The sequence below is a fragment of the Phacochoerus africanus genome, chromosome 1 (genome assembly GCF_016906955.1).
Source record: "Phacochoerus africanus isolate WHEZ1 chromosome 1, ROS_Pafr_v1, whole genome shotgun sequence".
In the NCBI taxonomy this organism is placed as follows: Eukaryota; Metazoa; Chordata; class Mammalia; order Artiodactyla; family Suidae; genus Phacochoerus; species Phacochoerus africanus.
This window is the reverse complement of record NC_062544.1, coordinates 42,333,717-42,355,247: the sequence shown is the minus strand read 5'-3', so window position 1 is coordinate 42,355,247 and position 21,531 is coordinate 42,333,717. Positions and strand designations below refer to the sequence as shown.

General features: G+C 38.9%; 1 protein-coding gene across 1 annotated transcript in view; it reads left to right on the top strand.

Moving 5' to 3' along the window:
- The window catches only part of LOC125113740 (ras-related protein Rab-3C-like), a 115,671-nt gene that overhangs the window by 38,984 nt on the left and 55,156 nt on the right, over positions 1-21,531 (top strand). The window contains exon 2 of the mRNA XM_047756650.1: positions 244-368. Within this exon, the coding sequence (XP_047612606.1) occupies positions 244-368 (125 nt within the window). The remainder of the gene's footprint in view (positions 1-243; positions 369-21,531) is intronic.

The window sequence follows — 21,531 nt, the reverse complement described above, 5'->3', positions numbered from 1 at the left end:
ATCTCATCAAATACAAGATAATTCTTAATACAACATCACTGTTCCCCTGATTTTTGACTCATGCAATTCCTGATGAGTGTCTGAAGGGTAGAATTATGCTAAACTAATTAATTCTAAATGTCAGACATTTGGGCTTCATTTTTTGCTATTATCGTCATCTGTGGGATGTATTTCTTCTCTTTCACTTCATGCTGTTGCACTTTCCTCTGATCATTTTTTTTTTGCCTCCTCTTTTTCTTTTAGGTCAACTCAAATCAAAACATACTCATGGGATAATGCCCAAGTCATCCTGGTGGGGAACAAATGTGACATGGAAGATGAGCGGGTCATTTCAACCGAGCGAGGCCAACATTTAGGAGAACAGCTTGGTAAGAAACAAACAAATTAATGGCAGGGGGAGGGAGGGGGAGAGAGAGAGAGCAAGCGAGCTTGGTAATTACTTGTAAGACTGTATGGAGTCCCAGCTAATTGCTAGAATGGATTTAATGAAAAGACTGTCAATGTGATAGTGGAAACCAACTCATCCTCTGTAAGTATTAAGTGGATTTCCTCCCACTTTCTGTGGCATCCTTAGAATTCAAGCACAATTACAAAAGCAAAATAGACAGCCAGCATTTGGATCTAGTACAAGGTGTTCAAATTCTCATTCCATAAGAAATATACCATATGCCTTGCTTGCTGTTTCTTTTCTCTATACACAACATTTTGCCCTAAGTGAGCACTGTGTTATATTGTGTGACTGTTGTTTTCAAGTTTCCATTGGAGGAGGGTGGATAATAGGCACAAAATAAGTCATATTATAGATTCTAGTTCTAGAGATACCACTGGCAATGCCCATTACTTTTACATACCTCTTTGAGACATAATCTCCTCATCTCTTAAGAATGAGTACCATAACCGGTGCCTACTTTACCAAGTCCTTATGGATAAGATCAAATGAGATAAGAGATAGATATGGAAGAGCTTTGGAAATGGCAAAGCCATTCTGAACACAAAACATTGCATCTTGAGAGAAAAATGCTGGAGTGAGTGGGGTAGAGAGTTGGTATCGAGGGAGGGAGTCAATTAATTAATTCAAGACCTTTTTACTGAGCACCTGTTAGATATTCTGCACAGTGCCAGACATCAAAGGGATGCAAAAAAATTGTGATCCACAGTCCCTGGGCTCAAGTAGCTTTCAATCAAGTGGGGAGACCAAAAATATACACAAGAAAGCAGAAATAACAGGATGACAACAAAAACGAGATAGTGAGATGATAAGCTAGGAGGCAGATGCCAAGAGGAAAGCAACAGAGGGAGGAAGGCCGACAAAAGGAGAGAGGTGTCAGAAGGCGGTGTGTGAGTGGAGTGGGACAGCAGGCAGATGAAGGCAATGCAGAGGGGCACCTGGAGAGAAAATGTATGGGAATGTGCAAAATGGCTAGAAAGAGGTGAATGATGAGAGGAACAAGTGATCATATGGGTTAAATGGCAAGGTTAAGTCTTGAATGGTCCCTAAAGGAGAGTAGAGTACACAAGCCATGAAGAGAACAAGTAGCATCATGAATAAAGGGGCACAGTAGAGCAAGAACATCGAGAGGAACATTGAGAGGAGAGTGAGTAGAAAAGTTGTAACCTAGCATAGTGTTGGGGAAGTAGAGTGGAATTGGGAAACAATTCCATCCTGAGAGCAAAGGAGCTGGAATTATTTTATTTTTCTCTCTCTCTCCCTTCCTTCCATCTTTCCTTCCTTCCTTTCTCTTCTTTCTTTTCTTCCTTTCTTTCCTATACAGAACATCAAAGGACTCTTAGCAGGGGTGAGTCTGCCTTTCTAACCTTTTTGGCCAGGACCTACAGTAAGAGATGCATTCATTCTAGCAACCCAGCGCATTCAGACATTGACAGAAAGAGAATGAAACAAAAATTTCACAAAACACACTCACCCTTATTAGACAAGATTTGTTCTGATCCTAGTCTCTTTTCTATCCTGTTCTCTTCCATTTTTCTTTTAATAGTGGTTTCACTCACTAAATGAATCTGAAGATCCAATAATGTGCCTCAGCCCACTACAATTTTCTCTGAAGGGGATCCTTTGGGATTGATCTGCTGGAGTGTGCAGCACAGATTAGGGAAGCAGAGAGCCTGTCCATGGGTCACTCTGTCACTTGGTCATCTCATAAATGAACTATGCACAAGTTGGACCATTTCCCTATGAGATTAGTGAGCTCATTAGACCAACGGCTATCACCCAGTGACCACAAGACCCCTCCCATAGTTCTTGCAGCCACCCATGAGAAGGTCATACAGCTGATGTCTGGTCTCCCTGAAGCTGCTTTTGAGCTGTTATCATCTTGTTCATAGGGCCTCTCCCCATTCTATCAGTTTAACAGTCTTTTCTCCCCAAAAATTCTAAAAAACTTGGCAATCTTTCCTTGGTCCTTTTAGCTCCTTGGGAAGTTAGGAATGGAGAATTGTTTCCCAAGACAAGAGAGAAAGGAAATCATCTGGGAGAGGGTTACAGGGGGGCTTCCTGAGACTGTCTCTTCCCTCCCTGTATTTTCTTTAGTCAGGCACACGCCACGTTGGAATGGGGGGAAGAAACTGCTACACAGATAGAACTGACTTCTATATATAAGCTTAAAAATTGTTTGGCTCAAAGAAAAATCGATGGGAGCCAAGAATTTAGTGACAGTGGTACAAAAGAGCCAGGTAACTGGCTACATTTTTTACCACTGTAATAAATTACGTGGGTGTTGAAAAGGTCAAGTTATGGAAGGGGGTATTACAATGCAGGGATCAAGAGGGTGACTTTCCTTAGAACTCCACTGACTGACATAAACACAAACCTTTTTCATGTGGTACATAGATGTAGGAAAATTCCTGAAATTGTGAGGCAGAGATGTTTTATGTTCCCATACACGTTCTTCTGGTGATTTCTAATTGATTTTTGTCCTCTATTCAATAACCCCCAGCAGTTGTCATAGCAACCAATACTTGGGCGTTCTTAGAGAGTCATTTACCTCCTTTAATATAGTTTGTTTTTCTCATGACTACATATGCTTCTATGAGTGATCATGAGAGATCCTTACTATAGAAAAAAAAATCCTCACAATCTAAACTTGAAGATTTTAAAGGTCTTAGCTTTGTTTTTAAGTTACTGGTAAAATGCCATTGTCTAGAACACCATCATATACACACAAAGGTTGGACGCTGATTTTTAAACATCATTGCCACATCTTCGCAAATGACTCAAAGTAATAGTCTTATTGATCTAGTTACGATTATCTCCGTTGTGGACGGTTATATCCATATAACATTTGCTCATCTTAATGAGGGTACTTGATGGAACTGAGCTGTAGCTGGTCTTTAAAATACTTGTATGGCAGTTGCCCTTGATAATCCAGTTTAGTTCACCAAACTTTGACGATACATCAGGTGCCTGGAAATACAATGATAATATTACCTTTCAGAAACAACCATGGTGGTGCCTGAGATAGACTGTTACAGACAATGCATATTTTTCTGACCTTCCCTTTCCTGGTTATTTTGTTTCATTTGGCCTGTTGGGCATGGCCTCCTTCTTGAACTCTGCCATCTTTGCTTCTATACCCTGGTGCTCTCTCTCCACAGAGCTGAAGCAGTATCCTGTAGCTGGTATCATTCTTCTTTTGTGTGTTTTTCACATTTACTAGGTTCATGTGCCTATAAAATATATAGGAATGTCTGGGCTTTTGTTTTTATCTAAAATGCCAAATATAGCAAAATATGGCAATGATCTATAGATATGTACTATATATAATATATAACTATGTATTAAATATTAAATTAGAAAAATAGGAATAGTTAAAGATACAAATTTTCCTAAAATAGAAATAATGTAACTGGAAGTAAGAACAAGGAAATTGATGAAGGAGAAGGGATTTGCATTGCCCTGAAATTGTAGAAGAAAGAACACTTGAACAATTTTTACAAGCTCTGAATGAGGAGAAAAGGCAGAAACTCTGAGGTTTTCTAAAAACATAGTCAGAAAAGCAAAAATTGCACTTAAACTAAATTTGCTTCTGGAGGGAAGTGATTACTTTTAATAATTTGTAAGGATATAATTTTGTTTTTAATTTGCATTCATATTTCTTTGACAACAAGTAACAGATACATATACCCTGTTACTCTCCATGCAAATAACTGTCATGTTATCATGACCACCCATGCTACTGATTTCTGCTGAAACTGAATGACTTCATGGATGCTTAATCTGGTTCCCAGATTCTAGGATTCTTTAATTTGTCTCAAATTGTTCCTAATTTGAGTCTTTTAATGTAAACACTCTGGTCTTTCATGGTCAACAAGGTAGTCATTTCACTGAACTTTGGAGCCATGTAGTCTTACCCTGAGCAGCCAGATGCTCTTTGTTAATTTGTCCATTGAAGAGAATTACAGTAGCAGGATCACACCCTCCTGACTGCTTAGCTCCTCTTCAGTTCTTGTATTGCTGGCACATCCATGAGGTACAGATTAAGTCTTAACTGAATTTAGTTATTATTTTACAATCCAGGAGGAAATTAGGGTCTCTATAACTGGGAAGCCTATTCAAACTCTGTTCATGGACCTCACAGCCTTCCAGTAATCCTCAGTGAGCCAGTGAGATACTAGAAAATAACTAGATCATTGCTAAGGATAAATTCTCTCAAATGCACTCTTGCCCAAGTACATAATATTTCTTTTCAAAAAGTGCCCAGCTTTATGGAATCTCCTCCGATCAGTAAATTAGAAAACTCCTCAACTACTCATTCTGTGCTTTGTAAGAAACTTGGAAATTCTTTTTTTTTTTAATTCTGTCCTTTTTTAAATATATAATGATTTTCCCCATTATAACTTGTTTACAGTGTTCTGTCAATTTTCTACTGTACAGCAATGTGACCCAGTCACACATACACATATACATTTTTTCTCACATTATCATGCTCCATCATAAGTGATTAGACATAGTTCCCAGTGCTACACAGCAGGATCTCATTGCTAATCCATTCCAAAGGCAATAGTCTGCATCTGTTAACCCCGAGCTCCCAATCCATCCCACTCCCTCCTCCTCCTCCTCCTCCTCCCCCTCCCCCTTGGTAACCACAAGTCTAGTCTCCAAGTCCATGAGTTTCTCTTCTGTGGAAATGTTCATTTGTGCTGTATATTAGACTCCAGTTATAAGTGATATCATATGGTATTTGTCTTAGTGACTTCACTCAGGATGAGAGTCTAGTTCCATCCATGTTGCTGCAAATGGCATTATTTTGTTCTTTCTTATGGCTGAGTAGTATTCCACTGTGTGTATATATCATATCTTCCTAATCCAATCTGTCCTTTTTAAAATTTTTTAAATTACAGTATAGTTAATTTACAATGGTGTGTCAATTTCTGCTGTAGAGCAAAGTGACCCATTCATACATATACATATATTCCTTTTCTTATATTATTTTCCATCATAGTATAGCCCAAGAAACTGGATATAGTTCCCTGTACTATACAGTAGGACCTGGATCCATTCTAAATGTAATAGTTTGCATCTTCTACATTTAGAATTCCTTGATGCTTCACTCTATTGGGCTTAAAAATTACACTGAGACTATTACCACTGAATCACACAGCACTTTCTTGGTACCTTTGGAGCATCATTTTATGGAATATGTAAGGAGGACTCCTTAAGGTAGTTCCCTCTTAAATAATGAAAAATTAAGGTATTGTGGAATAAGCTGTTGTCTCTTTGTTGTTGTTGTTGCACTAAGAGCCATCTGAGACTGCGCCAAAACTAAGAATAACACAGGTGAACTCACTCAGAAGTCACAGGTAGCCCTCAAAACATTAAGGAGATCTCACTTCTTTCTCAGAAAATTCAAATCAGGCAGGACCAAGACAGAGAGAGAAGAAAAAAATCCTAGAAGGAAGATTGGATTTAGAGAAGGGGTTCTCAAAAATGCCAGTGCTCAAGCTGCGCATCAGGCCAATTAAACTGGAATCCCTCTGGTGGGAGCCAGCCAACAGTATTTTAAAAATTTCTTATTGAAGTATAGTTTACATATAACATGTTTCAGGTATATATCATAATGATTCAGTATTTGTATGTATTGCAAAATAATCACCACAGTACATCTAACATCCATCAGCATACATAATTACAACATTTGCTTTTCTTGTGTGAGAACTTAAGATTTATTCTCTTAGCAACTTCCGAATTTGCAGTATAGTATTATTAACTATTGTACTGTACATCTCAATGATTTATTTATTTTATAACTGGATATTAGTACCTTTGACTCTTTTTATCCATTTTGCCCAGCTTTCCCACCTCCCCCTCGCCCCCGCCTCTGACCAACCCCCTGTTTTCCATATCTACAAGCTAAAGTGGATGTTAGTTTTTATCTTTTTGTTTGCTTCCTTTTTTGGAGAGTCTACATAAAAGTGACCATACATTATTTATCTTTCTCTGTCTGATTTCCCTCAAGGTTCATCCATATTGTCATAAATGGCAAGATTTCCTTCTTTTATGGCTGAAAAATATTCCACTATGTGTGCATGTGTTTATCCATTCATCCTATGATGGACATTTAGATTGTTTCCATATCTTGGCTATTGTAAATAATGATACAGTGACCATAAGGGTGCCTCTATCTTTTTGAGTTTTTTTGTTTTTATTGGATAAATGCCCAAACATGGAATTACTAGATCATGCGGTAGCTCTGTTTTTAATTATTTGAGGAACATCTGTAATATTTTCTGCATGGCTATCCCAATTTACATTCCCAGAAACAGTGAGCAAGGATTCCCTTTTCTTCATAACTTCAGCAACACTGTTAATCCTTGTCTTTTTTATAATAGCCCTTCTAACGAGTGTGAGGTGACATCTCATTGTGGTTGCAGTTATTTACATTTCACTGATGATTAGTGATGTTAAGCATCTTTTTCATCTACCTGTTGGCCATCTGTATGTCTTTGGAAAAATGTATACTCAGATCCTCTGTCCAATTTTTAATCAGCTTGTATACTCAGATCCGCTGTCCAATTTTTAATCAGCTTGTATACTCAGATCCTCTGTCCAACTTTTAATCAGCTTTTTTGTTTATTGATTTTTAGTTATAAAATATCTTTATGTATTTTGAATATTAACCCCTTCTCCTGATAAATGGTTTGCAAAATTTTTCTCCCATTTTGTATTTTGTCTTTGCATTTTGTTAGTTATTTCTTTGCTGTGCAAAAGCTTTTAATTTTGATATAATCCTATTTGTTGATTTTTGTTTTTGTTGTTGATGATTTTGGTGTCATAGCTAAAAAAAAAAAAAAATCATTGCCAAGACCAGTGTTGAGGAAGTTCTTCCCAATGTTTCCCTCTAGGAGTTTTTTAGTAGGAGGTATTATTTTATGTCTTTGATTCATTTAGATTTGACTTTTGTGAGCAGGATGAGATTGGGGTTTAATTTCATTTTTCTGTATGGATTCATCTAGTTCTCCCAACACTGTTTGTTGGGAACTGTATTTCTTTATTGGATGCTCTTGGCTCCTTTGTTGAATACAAGTTGATCTTATGAGCAGGGATTTAATGTTCTGCTCTCTAATTCTGTTCCATTGATCTATGAATCTATACTATTTTTTATTACTATAGCTTTGTAGCATAGTTTGAAGAGTGCTACTTCTAACTTTTTTCTTTTTCCTCAGTATTGCTTTGACTACTTGGGGGTCTTTCATGGTTCCATACAAATTTTAGAATTATTTTTTCTATTTCTGTGAAGAATGTCCTTGGTATTTTGATAGGGATTGCATTAAATCTCTGAATGAATTTGGATGTTACAGAGATTTTAATAAATTAATTCTTCTAATTCATGGCCAGTGATGTCTTGCCATTTGTTTATGTCTTCTTCAATCTGTGTCAACAAAGTGTTTTATTTTTCTTGCAGCCTTATACAGATCTTTCACTTCCTGGGTTAAATTTATTCCTAAGTATTTTATTGGTTTTTTATTAAAATATAGTTAATTTACAGTGTTGTGCCAGTTTTTTCTATACAGCAAAGTGATGTAGTCATACATATATATACATTTTTTTCTCATATTATCTTCCATCCTATTCTATCCCAAGAGATTGGATATAGTTCCCTGTGCTATAGAGTAGGACATCATTGCTTATGCATTCTAAATAGAAGAGTTTGCATCTACCAACTCCAAACAGCCAGGCCATCCCACTCCCCCCTCCCCCTGCCCCCCTGGCAACCACAAGTGTGTTCTTTACATCTGTCAGTCTGTTTCTGTTTTGTAGTTAGGTTCATTTGTGCCTTATTTTAGATACTCTGTGTAAGTAATATCATATGGTATTTGTATTTCTTTCTTACTTCACTGTGATAACCTCTAGTTCTATCCATGTTGCTGAAAATGGCATTATTGTGTTTTTATGGCTGAGTAGTATTCCATTATGTATATGTACCACTTCTTCCTAATCCACTCGTCTGTTGAGGGATATTTAGGTTATTTCCATGTCTTAACTATTGTGAATAGTGCTGCAGTGAACATAAGGGTTCATGTACTCTTTTTTGAATTAGAGTTTTGTCCAGCTATATGCCCAGGAGTGGGCTTGCTGGATCATATATGGTAGTTCTATATTTAGTTTTTTGAGGAACCTCTATACTGTTTTCTAATCTACATTCCCACTAACAGTGTAGGAGGGTTCCTTTTTCTCTCCACCCTCTCCAGCATTTATTTGTAGACTTACTAATGATGACCATTCTGACCAATGTGAGGCAGAACCTCATGGTAGTTATGATTTCCATTTGTGAAGTTGAGCATCTTTTCATGTGCCTATTGGCCATCTGTATGTCTTCTTTGAAGAAATGTCTATTTAGGTCTTCTCACTTTTCGATTGGGTTGTTTTGTTGTTATGTTTTCTAAATTGTTTGTATATTTTGGAGATTAAGCCCTTGTTGGTTGCCTCATTTGCAAAGATTTTCTCCCACTTTGTGGGTTGACTTTGTGATTTTTTATGGATTCCTTTGCTTGTAAAAGCTTTTAAGTTTAATTAGATCCCTTGGTTTATTATTTATTTCACTGTCATTTTTCTAAGAGGTGGATCAAACAAGATGTTGCTGTAATTTATGTCAAAGAGCATTATGCCTGTTTTCTTCTAGGAGTTTTATATTATCTGGCTTTACATTTAGGTCTTTAATCCATTTGACTTTATTTTTGTGTATAGTGTTATAGAATGTTCTGATTTCATTCTTTTACAAGTAGCTGTCCAGTTTTCTCAACCCAACTTATCGAAGAGATTTTCCGTCCTCTGCTGTATGTTCTTGCCTCCTTTGTCATAGATTAGTTGGACGTAGGTGCTTGGGTTTATTTCTGAGCTTTCAATCCCATCTTCCACTGATCTATATCTCTGCTTTGTGATAGTACCATACCTTTTTGATTACCATGGCTCTGCAGTATAGTCTGAATCAGGAAGCCTGAATCCTCCAGTTTCATTTCTCTTTTTCAGTTTGCTTTGGCTATTTGGGTCTTCAGTATTTCCATACAAATTTTAAAATATTTGTTTTAGTTCTGTCAAGACTGCCATTGGTACTTTGATAGGGATTGCATTGAATCTGTAGATTGCCTTGGGTAGTACAGTCATTTCAACAGTGTTGATTCTTCCAATCCAAAAGCATGGTGTATCTTTCTAGCTGTTTATGTCATCTTTGATTTCTTTCATCAGCATCTTATAGTTTTAAGAGTACAGGTCTTTGGTCTCTTTAGGTAGGTTTTCCTAGGTATTTTATTCTTTTTGATGCAATGGTAAATGGGATTGTTTCCCAACTTCACTTTTTGATCTTTCATTAGTTAGTATATAGAAATGCAATTGATTTCTGTGTATTAATTTTGTATCTTGCAAATTTACCAAATTCATTGATTAAGTCTAACACATTTCTAGTAGTGTCTTTAGAATTTTCCAGGTATAGTATCATGTCCTCTGCAAACAATGATAGTTTTACTTCTTTTCCAATTTGGATTCCTTTTATTTATTTTTCTTCTCTGATTGCCATTGCTAGGACTTCCAAAGCTACATTGAGTAACAGCAAAAGTGGACATCATTGTCTCCTTTCTAATCTTAGCAGAAATGCTTTCAGTTTTTCACCATTGAGAATGATATTAGTTGTGGGTTTGTCATATATGGTCTTTATTATTTTGAGATAGGTTCCCTCTGTACCCACTTTCTTGAGGGTTTTTATCAGAAATGAGCATTGAATTTTGTCAAAAGTTTTTTCTGCATCTATTGAAATTATCCTGTTTTTATTCTAAAGTTTGTTGATTTGTGGGTATTGAAGAATCCTTGTATCTCTGGGATAAATAGCATTTGATCATGGTTCATAATATTTTTAATAATTAGTTGGATTTGGTGGTTTGCTAATATTTTGAGGACTTTTGCATCTATGTTCATTAGTGATATTGGCTTTTAATTTTTTTGTGTGTACTACCTTTGGTTTGGGTTTCAGGGTGATGCTGGCCTCATAGAATGAGCTTGAGAGTGTTCCTTCCTCTGCAATTTTCTGAAATAGTTTCAGCAGAATAGGTGTTAATTTTTATTCTCTGAATGTTTGATAGTATTCTCCTGTGAAATCACCAGGTCCAGGACCTTTTTTTTGGAAGTTTTAAATCACATTTTCAATGTCAGTACTTATGATCGGTCTATTCATATTTTTCTATTTCTTCTTGGTTCCGTTTTGGAAGGTTGTACCTTTATAAGAATTTGTCCATTTCTTCTAGGTTGTCCATTTTATTGGCATGTAGTTGCTGATAATAGTCTCTTGTGATCCCTTGTATTTCTGTGATGTCAGTTGTAAGGTCTCCTTTTTCATTTCTAATTTTATTGATTTGAGCCCTCTCCTTTTTTTCATAATGAGTCTGGCTAAAGATTTATCAATTTTGTTGATGTTTTTAAAGAACTAACTTTTGGTTTTATTGATCTTCTCTATTGTTTTCTTTGTTTCTATTTCATTTATTTCTGCTCTGATCTTTATAATTTCTTTCCTTCTAATTTTGGCCTCAGTCTGTTCTTCCTTCTCTAGATGCTTTGTGTAAGTTTAGGTTATTTGAGATTTTTCTTTTTTCCTGAGACAAACTTGTATATTGCTATAAACTTCCATCTCAGAACTGCTTTTGCTGTGTCCCATAGGTTTTGGATTGTCATGTCTTCATTGTCCTTTGTCCCTAAGTATCTTTGGATTTCCTCCTTGATTTCTTCAGTGATCCATTGGTTGGTTATTTATTTTTTATTTTTTATTTATTTTCTTTTTCTAGGGCTGCACCAGCAGCATGTGGAGGTTCCCAGGCTAGGGGTCTAACTGGAGCTGTAGCTGCCGGCCTACACCATAGCCACAGCAACGTGGGATCCTAGCCGTGTCTGAGACCTACACCACAGCTCACGGTAATGCTGGATCCTTAACCCACTGAGCAAGGCCAGGGATCTAACCCGCAACCTCATGGTTCCTAGTCGGATTCATTAACCACTGAGCCACAACAGGAACTCCCATTGGTTGTTTAGTAGCATATTATTTAGCTTCCAGGAGTTTGTGTTTTTGCCAATTTTTTTTTCTTATAGTTGATTTCTGGTCTCATAGCATTGTGGTCAAAAAATGCTTAAAATGATTTCATTGTTTAAAAAATTTACCAAAGCTTGATCTGTGGCCCAAAGAGTGAGCTATTCTGGAGAATATTCCATGTGCACTTGAGAAGAATATATATTCTGCTACCTTGGGATACACTGTTCTATAAATTTCTGTTAAGTCTGTCTGTCCTAGTGTGTCATTTAAAGCCCATGTCTCCTTGTTGATTTTCTGTCTGGATGATCTGTCCACTGATGTAAGTGGGGTGTTAATTATTGTATTACTGTCCATTTTTCTTTTATGGCTGTTAGCAGTTTCCTTATATATTGTGATATTCCTATGTTGGCTGGATATATATTTACAATTGTTATGTCTTCTTTTTGGATTTATCATTATATAGTGTTCTTTTTTGTCTTTCATGACCTTCTTTATTTTAAAGTCTATTTTGTCTGGTAGGATATTGTTACTCCAGCTTTTCTTTGATTTCCATTTGCATGTAATACCTTCTTCCAACCCCCCACTTTCAGTCTGTATGTTCCTTAGCTCTGAAGCTAGTTTCTTGTAAACAGCATACAGCATATTTTTTTATTTTTATTTTTCTATCCATTTACCCAGCCTGTGTCTTTTGGTTGGAGTATTTAATCCATTTACATTCAATGTAATTATGTATAAGTATGTACTTATTACCATTTTCTTAGTTGTTTTGGATTGTTATTTTGGGTATTTTTTCTATCCTTCCTCTTTGGTTGTCTTCTCTTGACTATCTTTAGTGTTGTGTTTGGATTGCTTTTTCCTTTTTATGTGTGTGTCCATTAGAGTTTTTTGGTTTGTAGTTCCCATTAGATTTTGATATAATCATCTATGTGTGTACAGCATTGTTTCTGGTTGCTGGTCTCTTCATTTCAAATGTATTTTCAATGTTCTGCATTTGTCATCTCCTCTTCTCATGCTTGCTAGTTTTGATATCATATTTGTCAATGGACGATTTTCTACTTTTATTCTATGGTTGCCTTTACCAGTGAACCTTCTCATTTGTCATTTTCTTGTTTCTAATTATGATCTTTTCTTTCCTGCCTAGAGAATTTCCTTTAGTAGTTGTTATAAAGCTGTTTTGGAGGTGCTGAATTCTCTTAGCTTTTGCCTCTCTGAAAAGTCTTCTTTTTTTTTTTTTAAACCATCTAGAAGGATTACTTCTCACTATACTGTTTTATTTTTGAAAATAGTAATTTTTATAAAAATACATGTAATGGGTTATTAATATAATTGAATCAATAGTTTTTTTTACCGTTTTCATTTCTAACATGGTCAGTGTTGACAGACAGATACAACCACATAAATGAAATTCTCTTTGAGGTCCCAAATTGTAAACATGTATAGAAATTCTGAAACCAAAAGTTTTTAAATTGTTGACTTAGCCCTTGGGCCAGGACTCGGGCAGAGAGCATAATAGAGAGCTCCAGGCAGGAGGAGAGGAGGGGTCAGGGCACAGCCCCAGGTCCCTGAACTCTGCTCTCAGGATCTTAGGAGGCTTGTGTCTGGGCAGGGGTGGCATGCCTTGGGAGAGTCCCCATCTCTCCCGGGTTTCACTTTCTCTTTCACAACCTGTGTGGGGCCCTCCTGACTGCATACTCAGGATGCAGCCCCACTTCTCATTCCCATTGTGTGTCCAGTTTGTAAAGAAGCCAATGAGCATCACAGTGGTCCCGGTTTTAGGGTCTCTGTGGACCTGCCCAGATTCAGATTCTCTCCTCAGACTCAGATAGTAGGGGCTCTAGGAACGAACCACTCCTACTGCCCATGGGGTCCCTGCCCCTGACCAAGTCCCCTTCTGCAGGGTACAGGAGCAGGGGACTTCCCCAAGCAGCACAGGACCCCCGGAAAAGGCGCATTTGTTTTCAGGGCCCAGACCCCACACCTAGCTTGCCTCAGAGCAGGTTTGGTTTGGTTTTGTTCTCAATTTAGATGGAAATGACTCTGACCTATCATAGCAGGTAGATTTCAAGGAGATGGGGGTGGGGGGGTTTAGAGCATAGGGGCAGGGCTAACACACGGTGGGCCCAGGTCTCAAGCACTCTGGTGAGCAGGGGCCTGACAGGCACCTCCTCAGTGGGTAAGAATAGTTCTAAGACTGCACCTACCTGCCCAGAAGGAGGACCTATGTTCTGAACTTCAGTGGACATGGTGGCTCAGATCTGACTACAGCTCTCCATAGAGAGAGCTCTCCAATCCTGATGTAACAAAGGAACAATGAGCCTCATTTTGAGCCTAAGCCCTGGAAAGTGGGTGGCATCAGGCTATTTTATATTTGTGAGCAGGGTTTTAACTGCAAGACAGCAGGTTTTCCTCCTACCAGCAGGAAATGTCATTGGTTTTAAGGAAAATTGCTTTTCTTCATCTTACGAGGACCAGACTCAAAGAAGTATAGAAGCACAGCAATGGCTGCAGCTGGGGGAAGCAGCCTCACCTGACTAGGAAAGGTGTCAGTAACAAGGTCCCCATCTTTTTCCTCCTGTCACTCTCCCACCTGTGCTCCTGCTAACAGCTAAGGGTTCAGCATTGCCATAAGCTGCAGCCAATGTAGCAGATGAGCTAGGAGCCACTGTTGCTGTGGCTGTGACCTAGGCCTATTCCACCCTTATCCTGGGAACCTCCAAATGCCACAGGAGAAGCCCTAAAAAAAAAAAAACTTTTGAAATATTGTGAGAATCACCAAATTCTGACACAGAGACGTGAAATGAGCAAATGCTGCTGGATAAAGGGGCACTGACAACTTGTTTAGCCCAGAGCTGGCACACACTGTAAAAGTGCAGTATCTTCGAAATGCAGTAAAATGCAGTGTACCTGCACAGGTCAACACCAATTAGTTACCTGAACCTTTGTCTAAAACTCAAGGCGGGGGGTGGGGGGCAGAATCAAACAGTGTCTGTTTCAGCTCCTTAGGGGAACATTTTCAGATTACAGTGGGTAAAAGTACTGTTTCTCTTCTCCCTTCTGGAGTGTTCCCATCTCTCCCAGGCTGACCATCCCATGTTGCAGGAGGCAGAGGACCACAGGCAAAACCCAGCCTTGTTCTCCCAGACTCCCTTCCTTCTTTCCTTACCACGAAATATTGTGATCACCACCTTCCATGTGTGAGGATCTCCCACACCACCCAGTAACTCAATTCTGACTCTGTCTACTTCCCATAGGTTCAGTGCTCAGTCCTAACAGTCTCCCCACCTCCTTAAGATGCCAATGGTAAGTCCAGCTTGTCACCTGTGTTTCTGACCAACTGGCTATCGATTGGATGATCTAATGATGCCTCACTTGGGCATGATGAATCTACTAGAGCAGCTCTGAGAACTCAGAGAAACACTTTACTTACTAGACTAGATGATGTAACGCAGGAACTTCCAGATGGAGGAGAGTCCTGGGGTTAGGTGTTTGGGAGGGACATGGAGCTTTCATGTCCCCTCAGACTGCCTCACTCTCCCCACATCTCCATGTACTTACCAACATAGAAACTTTCTGAGCCCCATCATTTTGGGTTATTAAGGAGGCTACATTACATAGGCATGATTGATTAAATCACTGGCCATTGCAATTGATGAAACCTCCAACCCTTCAAGCCTCCCAGGACATGGGGGATGGTGTGGGGCCCAAAGTTCCAACCCTCTATTGACATGATTGGTTCTCCCAGTAACCAGCCCCCATCCTAGGTTTTCATTCAAAAGTCAATCTTTAACATAACAAAACAGACCATAGTGGGTCTCATCACTTAGGAAAGTCAAAGGTTTTTAAAAGTTCTCTGCCAGAAATATAAAATTAGGAAAATGAATAATTTTAAATTCCATTTATTTTAGCATAGGAATAAACTAGGTACCAAAGGAAAGAAAGTGTCCCAGATTTGTACACTGAAATTTAAATAGCTTTTTTAGAGTTTCAATTTCTTTGGTAAGGTATTCTTTCCATTCATTCATGATTCCTGGGCTCATTAAACCACCTTTCTGAGTTTTCATGCAGTTTGTGGAGTTTCTTTATGAGAGGTATTTTGAATTCTCTATCAGGAAGGTTACAATATCTGTGACTTTAAGTTTGGTTTCTGGAGAACTGTTTACTTTTTGGGGTAAAGTGTTAACTGTGTTTCTTCATCATGCTTGCTGTGTTCTTCTTCTGCCAAAGCTTTTTTTTATATGATTTTTATTTTCTCCATTATAGTTGATTTATAGTGTTCCATCAGTTTCTACTGTACAGCAAAGTGACCGTTAGCTTTTGATCTCTCCACTAAATCTGAATGAGAGCCTTGCTGGGTAGAGTTTTCTTGGTTCCAGGTTCCTTCCCTTCATCACCTTAAATATATCTTGCCACTCATTTCCAGCTTGTAGAGTTTCTGCTGAAAAATCAGCAGTTAACCTTATGGGGGTTCCTTTGTATGTTATTTGTTGTTTTTTTCCTTGTGGCTTTTAATATTTTATTCTTTGCATTTAATTTTTGACAGTTTGGTTAGTATGCGCCTCACTGTGTTTCTCCTTGGGTTTATCCTGTATGGGATCTCTGTGATTGCTCAACTTGAGTGTTTCCTTTCTCATACTAGGGAAGTTTTTGCCTATAATCTCTTTAAGTATTTTCTCTGGCCCTTTTTCTCTCTCTTCTCCTTCTAGAACACCTATTAAGCTAATATTGGCACATTTAATGTTGTCTCAGAGGTCTCCTAGGCTCTCCTCAATTCCTTTCATTCTTTTTTCTTTATTCTTTTCTGTGGCAGTGATTTCTACCACTGTTTCTTCCACCTCATTTATTCATTCTTTTGCCTCTGTTATCCTGCTATCAATTCCTTTTAGTGCATTTTTCATTTCAGATATTGTGCTATTCCATCTTGATTTGCCTGTTCTTTAAATCCTCTCTTTGTTAAACATTTCTTACGACTTCTTGGTCTGTGCTTCCCTTCTTTTTCCAATATCTTGGATCAAATTGCTGTCATCACTTTGAATTATTTTTCAGGTAGATTGCCTATCTCTTCATTCATTTGTTTTTCTGTGTTTTTATCTTGTTCCCTTGTCTGAAGGTTATTTCTCTGTGAGCTCATGTTGTCTAACTTTCTATGTTGTCAGCTTGACAGCAGGTGTGTAGATGCAGCTGCTGGTGCCCAGTCCTGTAGTTCTCAGGGGTGGTGGCAGTTCATGTAAACCCAGAGCACACAAGGGGAGCAGTGATACCATGCTAACTCTCCTGGAGCTGGGTGGCTGCTAAGGATGGGGTCCATGAAGGAGTTGGCAGTGGTTCATAGTTCATGGGACTGCTCTCGTAGAAGGAGGGAAGCAGGAGCTCCCATTACCAGGTCACTCTCAGGACCATTTCCTGTAGCTGGCAGAATCAGCAGCTACTCCTGAAGTTCCCCCCTTGGCCAGGGAGGCTCTTAGGCATGCTCTCTGTAGCTATGGGGACTGAAGCTGTTCCCTCTGTCCCTCCCTTTGCTAAGAAGCTTGTAGGAGAGCTTTCTAGCCATTGGGGAGGGCACCATTCCTTCAGTCACTCCCTTTGTTTAGACACTGGAGGGGATGTTCTCTGTAGCCCTAGGGACAAGGGCTGCTCTCTGGCTGTTGCTAGGCAGTGCTCTCTGTAGTTGCAAGGGCATGAACTGTTCCTGCCATTCCTGTTTTTGCTGGACTGATTGCAAGAGTGCTCTCTGTAGCCCTCAAAGCAGGGGGCTGCTCCCTAGATGTTGCTAGGTAGCAGCTGCTTCCACTGTGACCCCAGGAACTTGAGCAGGTGGTATCCTGCAGCTTGAGAGCATGTGCAGGGAACAAGGCTGTAGTGGTGGATCCCACCCACCCCAGCACCCCCCAAAATGGTGCCAGGCCTCTAAGGCAGCAGAGGCTCCCTGCAGGTACATCCTCTGATGCAGTTACTCTAGACTCCAGCCCCTGCAGCCTGTTTCTGCTCAGCCAACTCCAGTCCTTTACACATGCCTGATCTCCAGATCCCTAGCTTCACCCCCTAGCCCCTGCCCACACTGGTAAATGAGAGTCCCAGGCTGGGGAGTGTAGGGCTGTGACCATCTGGGCAGGTTTGTCTCCATTCTGGCTGTTGCCAACCAGTTGCTGCACTCTCCACCACGGCATTGAAGCTCCCCTTCTGTCCCAGATGATCTCCCTACTGGTGAGGAACTTCCCACAGTGCAGAAACTTTTCCTGGGACACATGTCCCATCCCAATTCCTTTCTAACTTTTTTTTTCTTTTGTCCTGTTTGATCACATGAAGATTCTGTTGCTCTTTCAGAAGCCTGAGGTCTTCTGCCAATGTTCAGTAGAGTTTCTATGAGAATTGTTCCACATGTAGATGTATTTTTTGTGTATTTGTGAGAGGAGATGAACTTCTTGACCTGCTCTTCCACCATCTTGATCATCTTTCCAAGGTTTGATATGTTATATTTCCATTTTCATTTGGTTCAAGGTAATTTTTTATTTCCATCTTGATTTTTCGGCTCTTTGGTTTTCAGAATTGTGCTATGTAGTTACTACATGTTTGTAGATTTTCCAACTTTCCTCACTTTGTTGATTTCTAATTCATGACACTATGATCAGAAAAGATAGTTTGTATCATTATAATTTTAAATTTACTGATTTTGTGTATATGTCATATGATCTAGCTTAAAAAATGTTTCAAGTGCACTTGGTAAAAGTGTAAATTCTGCGGTTGGATGTACTGTTCTGTATATGTTGCTTAAGTCCATTTTTTCTAGAGTATGGCTCAGTTCCAACATTTTCGTATTAATTTTCTGTCTGGATGACCTATCCGTTACTGAAAGTGGGGTACTGAAGTCCCTTACTCTTATTGTATTGTCTATTTATCTTTTTTAGATCAGTTATTTGCTTAATATATTCCAGTGCTCAGATATTGGGTACATATACATTTATAGTTGTTACATGTTGTTGGTGTATTGATCCTTTCATCCCTAAACAATGACCTTCTTTGTCTCTTGTATTGTTTTTGGCCTGAAGTCTATTTTGTTTGAGGTATGTGGCTACACCATAGCTGGGTGTTCACTTGCATGGAAAATCCTCTTTCATTTCTTTACTTTGAGGCAGGGGTCAAACACATGTCACAGCTATTATTTCTCTAAATAATTATCTGTTCCCTTCTCCCCCTCTTCTCCTTTGGATACACAAGTTATTCTTGTATTTATTTTTCCAATCCATCTGACAGTTCTTATAGGGTTTCTTCACTTTTTCAAAGTCTTTGTTCTCCTTTTCTTTTGAATCACTTTGAAATTCCTATCCTCCATGTAACTTATTCTTTCTTCCATCCGATATCACCATTACCTAAGCTTTCTAATGTATTCTTCACCTCATTCATTGAATTCTTCAACTCCAGAATTTGTTTGGGTCTCACTAAAAATTTCAATATTTTATGTAAAGAATTCCTGTTCATTAATTTTATTTCTGAATCCACTGAACTACCTTTTTTAGTTGTCTTGTAGCTTGTTGAATCTCTTGATAGCAGCTGTTTTGAATTCTTTATCAGTTAGATTGCAATATTCCATGCCTCTAAGCGTGGCTTATGGAGAATTAGCATTTTCTTTTTGTGATACCATATACCATGATTTTTCACAGTGTTTAATGAAATGTGCCTCTGCCATCACATTTGAAGTAGCAAATACCTTGTTTACCTTGACTCTTAGAGGTTAACATCTGGCAATTAGAAACCTTTCTTTTATTTTCCAGAAAGCATCACTATAGGGCAAATTTTTGGTTTCTTTTTACCAGGGCTGATTCTTACAGCTTTGCTTGGGATTACATTACATAAAAAGAACTTTGGTAGGATAGGGGGAGGTGTGGTATTAGCACCTGGGGCTTTGTGACTGCCTGTGGCCCAGTGGAGGGATCCTCAAGTGAAGGAGACTCCCAGTGGTCCATGCCCAGACCCCTTGTCTGAAATCCCAAAGCAGACCACAGGAATGTATTCCTTCATTGCCTTCTCATCTGCTTCTTTCCTTTCTTCACCCTCCCCCAAGTAACAGGAGTCTCTCCTCAGAAATCCAAGTGCTGCTGGAGAAAAAAAATTCTTCCAGCTGCAGTCCACACAGCCAGGAAGTCAGTCACACACTGCTGACTATTTTCACCTCCTCTGTGAGGGATGTGTCTGTTGTTGCACGCTGACGTGTTGCCCAGGGGAAGGAGACTGACTCCTCAAATTCTTTCTCCTCCTCTGGCTCCAAACTCATCTCTACCCCACTCTGATAACATACCTGGTTCTCCTGTCAGGATTGCTGGAAGTCAACAAATTCTTTGTTTCCTGTGAATGTCTGTCCTGTTTTTCACTCTCTAATTTTGCTTTCCATACCTTATAGTGGCAAATGGGAGTAGGACAGGTTCATTGACTCCCTTGGATCCTCAGCCCACTCAGAGATCCTGTCTACCTACTTTCTAATACTACATGCATAAAAATCTCCTGGATTCCCTGGTATAATATGCAGAGGTAGTTTGTTTGTTTTGCTGTTTTGTTTTGTTTTGTTTTGTTGGTTTTAAGTGTCCAACTAGTTGTAAATAAAAAAGCAGGAAAAAAAGGAATGACACACTGCCATGATGCTGATGCCACTTCATTAAAATCTTTTCTTGTTTGTAAAGTTCTTACAGTTAAAATCAAAGATGTTTGGAGATCACTGATTAAATGATGTATTATATGGAAAGAACAGAAACCTCATGTGTGTGCACACACACACGTATGTCACATAAATCAAATCTCTACAGCTAGGGTACAAACACTGATGTCTTTAGCTCCTCAGATTATTCTAATGTAGAGCCAGGGTTGAGAATCCCTAATTTACGTTCTCCTCATGTGTCACCTAATTGTGTTGAAGTTAAGAACCACAGGCATCAACTGAGCAGTGACAGTAGGGATACAAATGAGAAGAGAAAATTTTAAATGTTTAGGTAGTAGAACAATAGTTGGTGAATATCTGGATCCTGGAGGCTAAGAGGTAAAAGATGACCCCAGGGATCTGGCTTCATAATGACTAATTGAAGTCATTATGGAGGGAAAATTTAGAAGTAAAATCGGCATGTAACATGCAGAATGGAAGCAACTCAGGAGGGAGGCAGAGGGTGGAGAGTCAGGAGAACAGAGTTGCTTGTTGGAGAGCCATAGGCTGAATGGAATAAGAACTAGTGCACAAGCAAAAAGAATCAGCATTAAACCTAGGCACTGGAAACTGGAAATCCATCATTTTAAAGATGACAGTAAATTGTTGTTCAAATGCAAGAAGCCACCCCTTTCTTTTCTATGAAATTGGGTTTTTAGGAGTTGGGTTCATTAAATGCATTTTTGTGTAACCCAAGAGATTGGGAGGAAAAAGTAAAGCAAATCATAAGAACTGGTCATTGTGGCTATGTCCACATTATTAACCTCTTTAGCAACAGACCATTTCAGGTTTAATGTTTTGTGGGGTGCATATTTTTACAGCTAATCTCGATTCATTTGCTTCAGCCTGTCATTGCAGTGTCAATTCAGCTTGCCAAGGGCTACTTAGTTCACTGGGGTACACAAGCCAGAGAAGCACAAGAGGTTCAGGTGGTAAACACATTCCCACCTTGGTTATTTTAAAGCTTTCTTTTCAAGCTCAGACTTCCAATGTTGCTTCTAGCCACCCCTCTTCAATAAAGGATGATTCTTTTCCTTTAGTTTTTCAATCTTTTCCCTACAAAACCTATTTTGTAATAGACAGGTCAAGAAGCCAGAAACTAATGAGAAGAGCATGACTCCGAAGGCTATTTTTATTTTTATTTATTTGTTTATTTTTGTCTTTTTGCTGTTTCTAGGGCTGCTCTGGCAGCATATGGAGGTTCCCAGGCTGGGGGTCCAATGGAGCTGTTGCCGCTGGCCTACGCCAGAGCCACAGCAATGCCAGATCCAAGCCGTGTCTGTGACCTACACCACAGCTCACAGCAACGCCGGATCCTCAACCCAC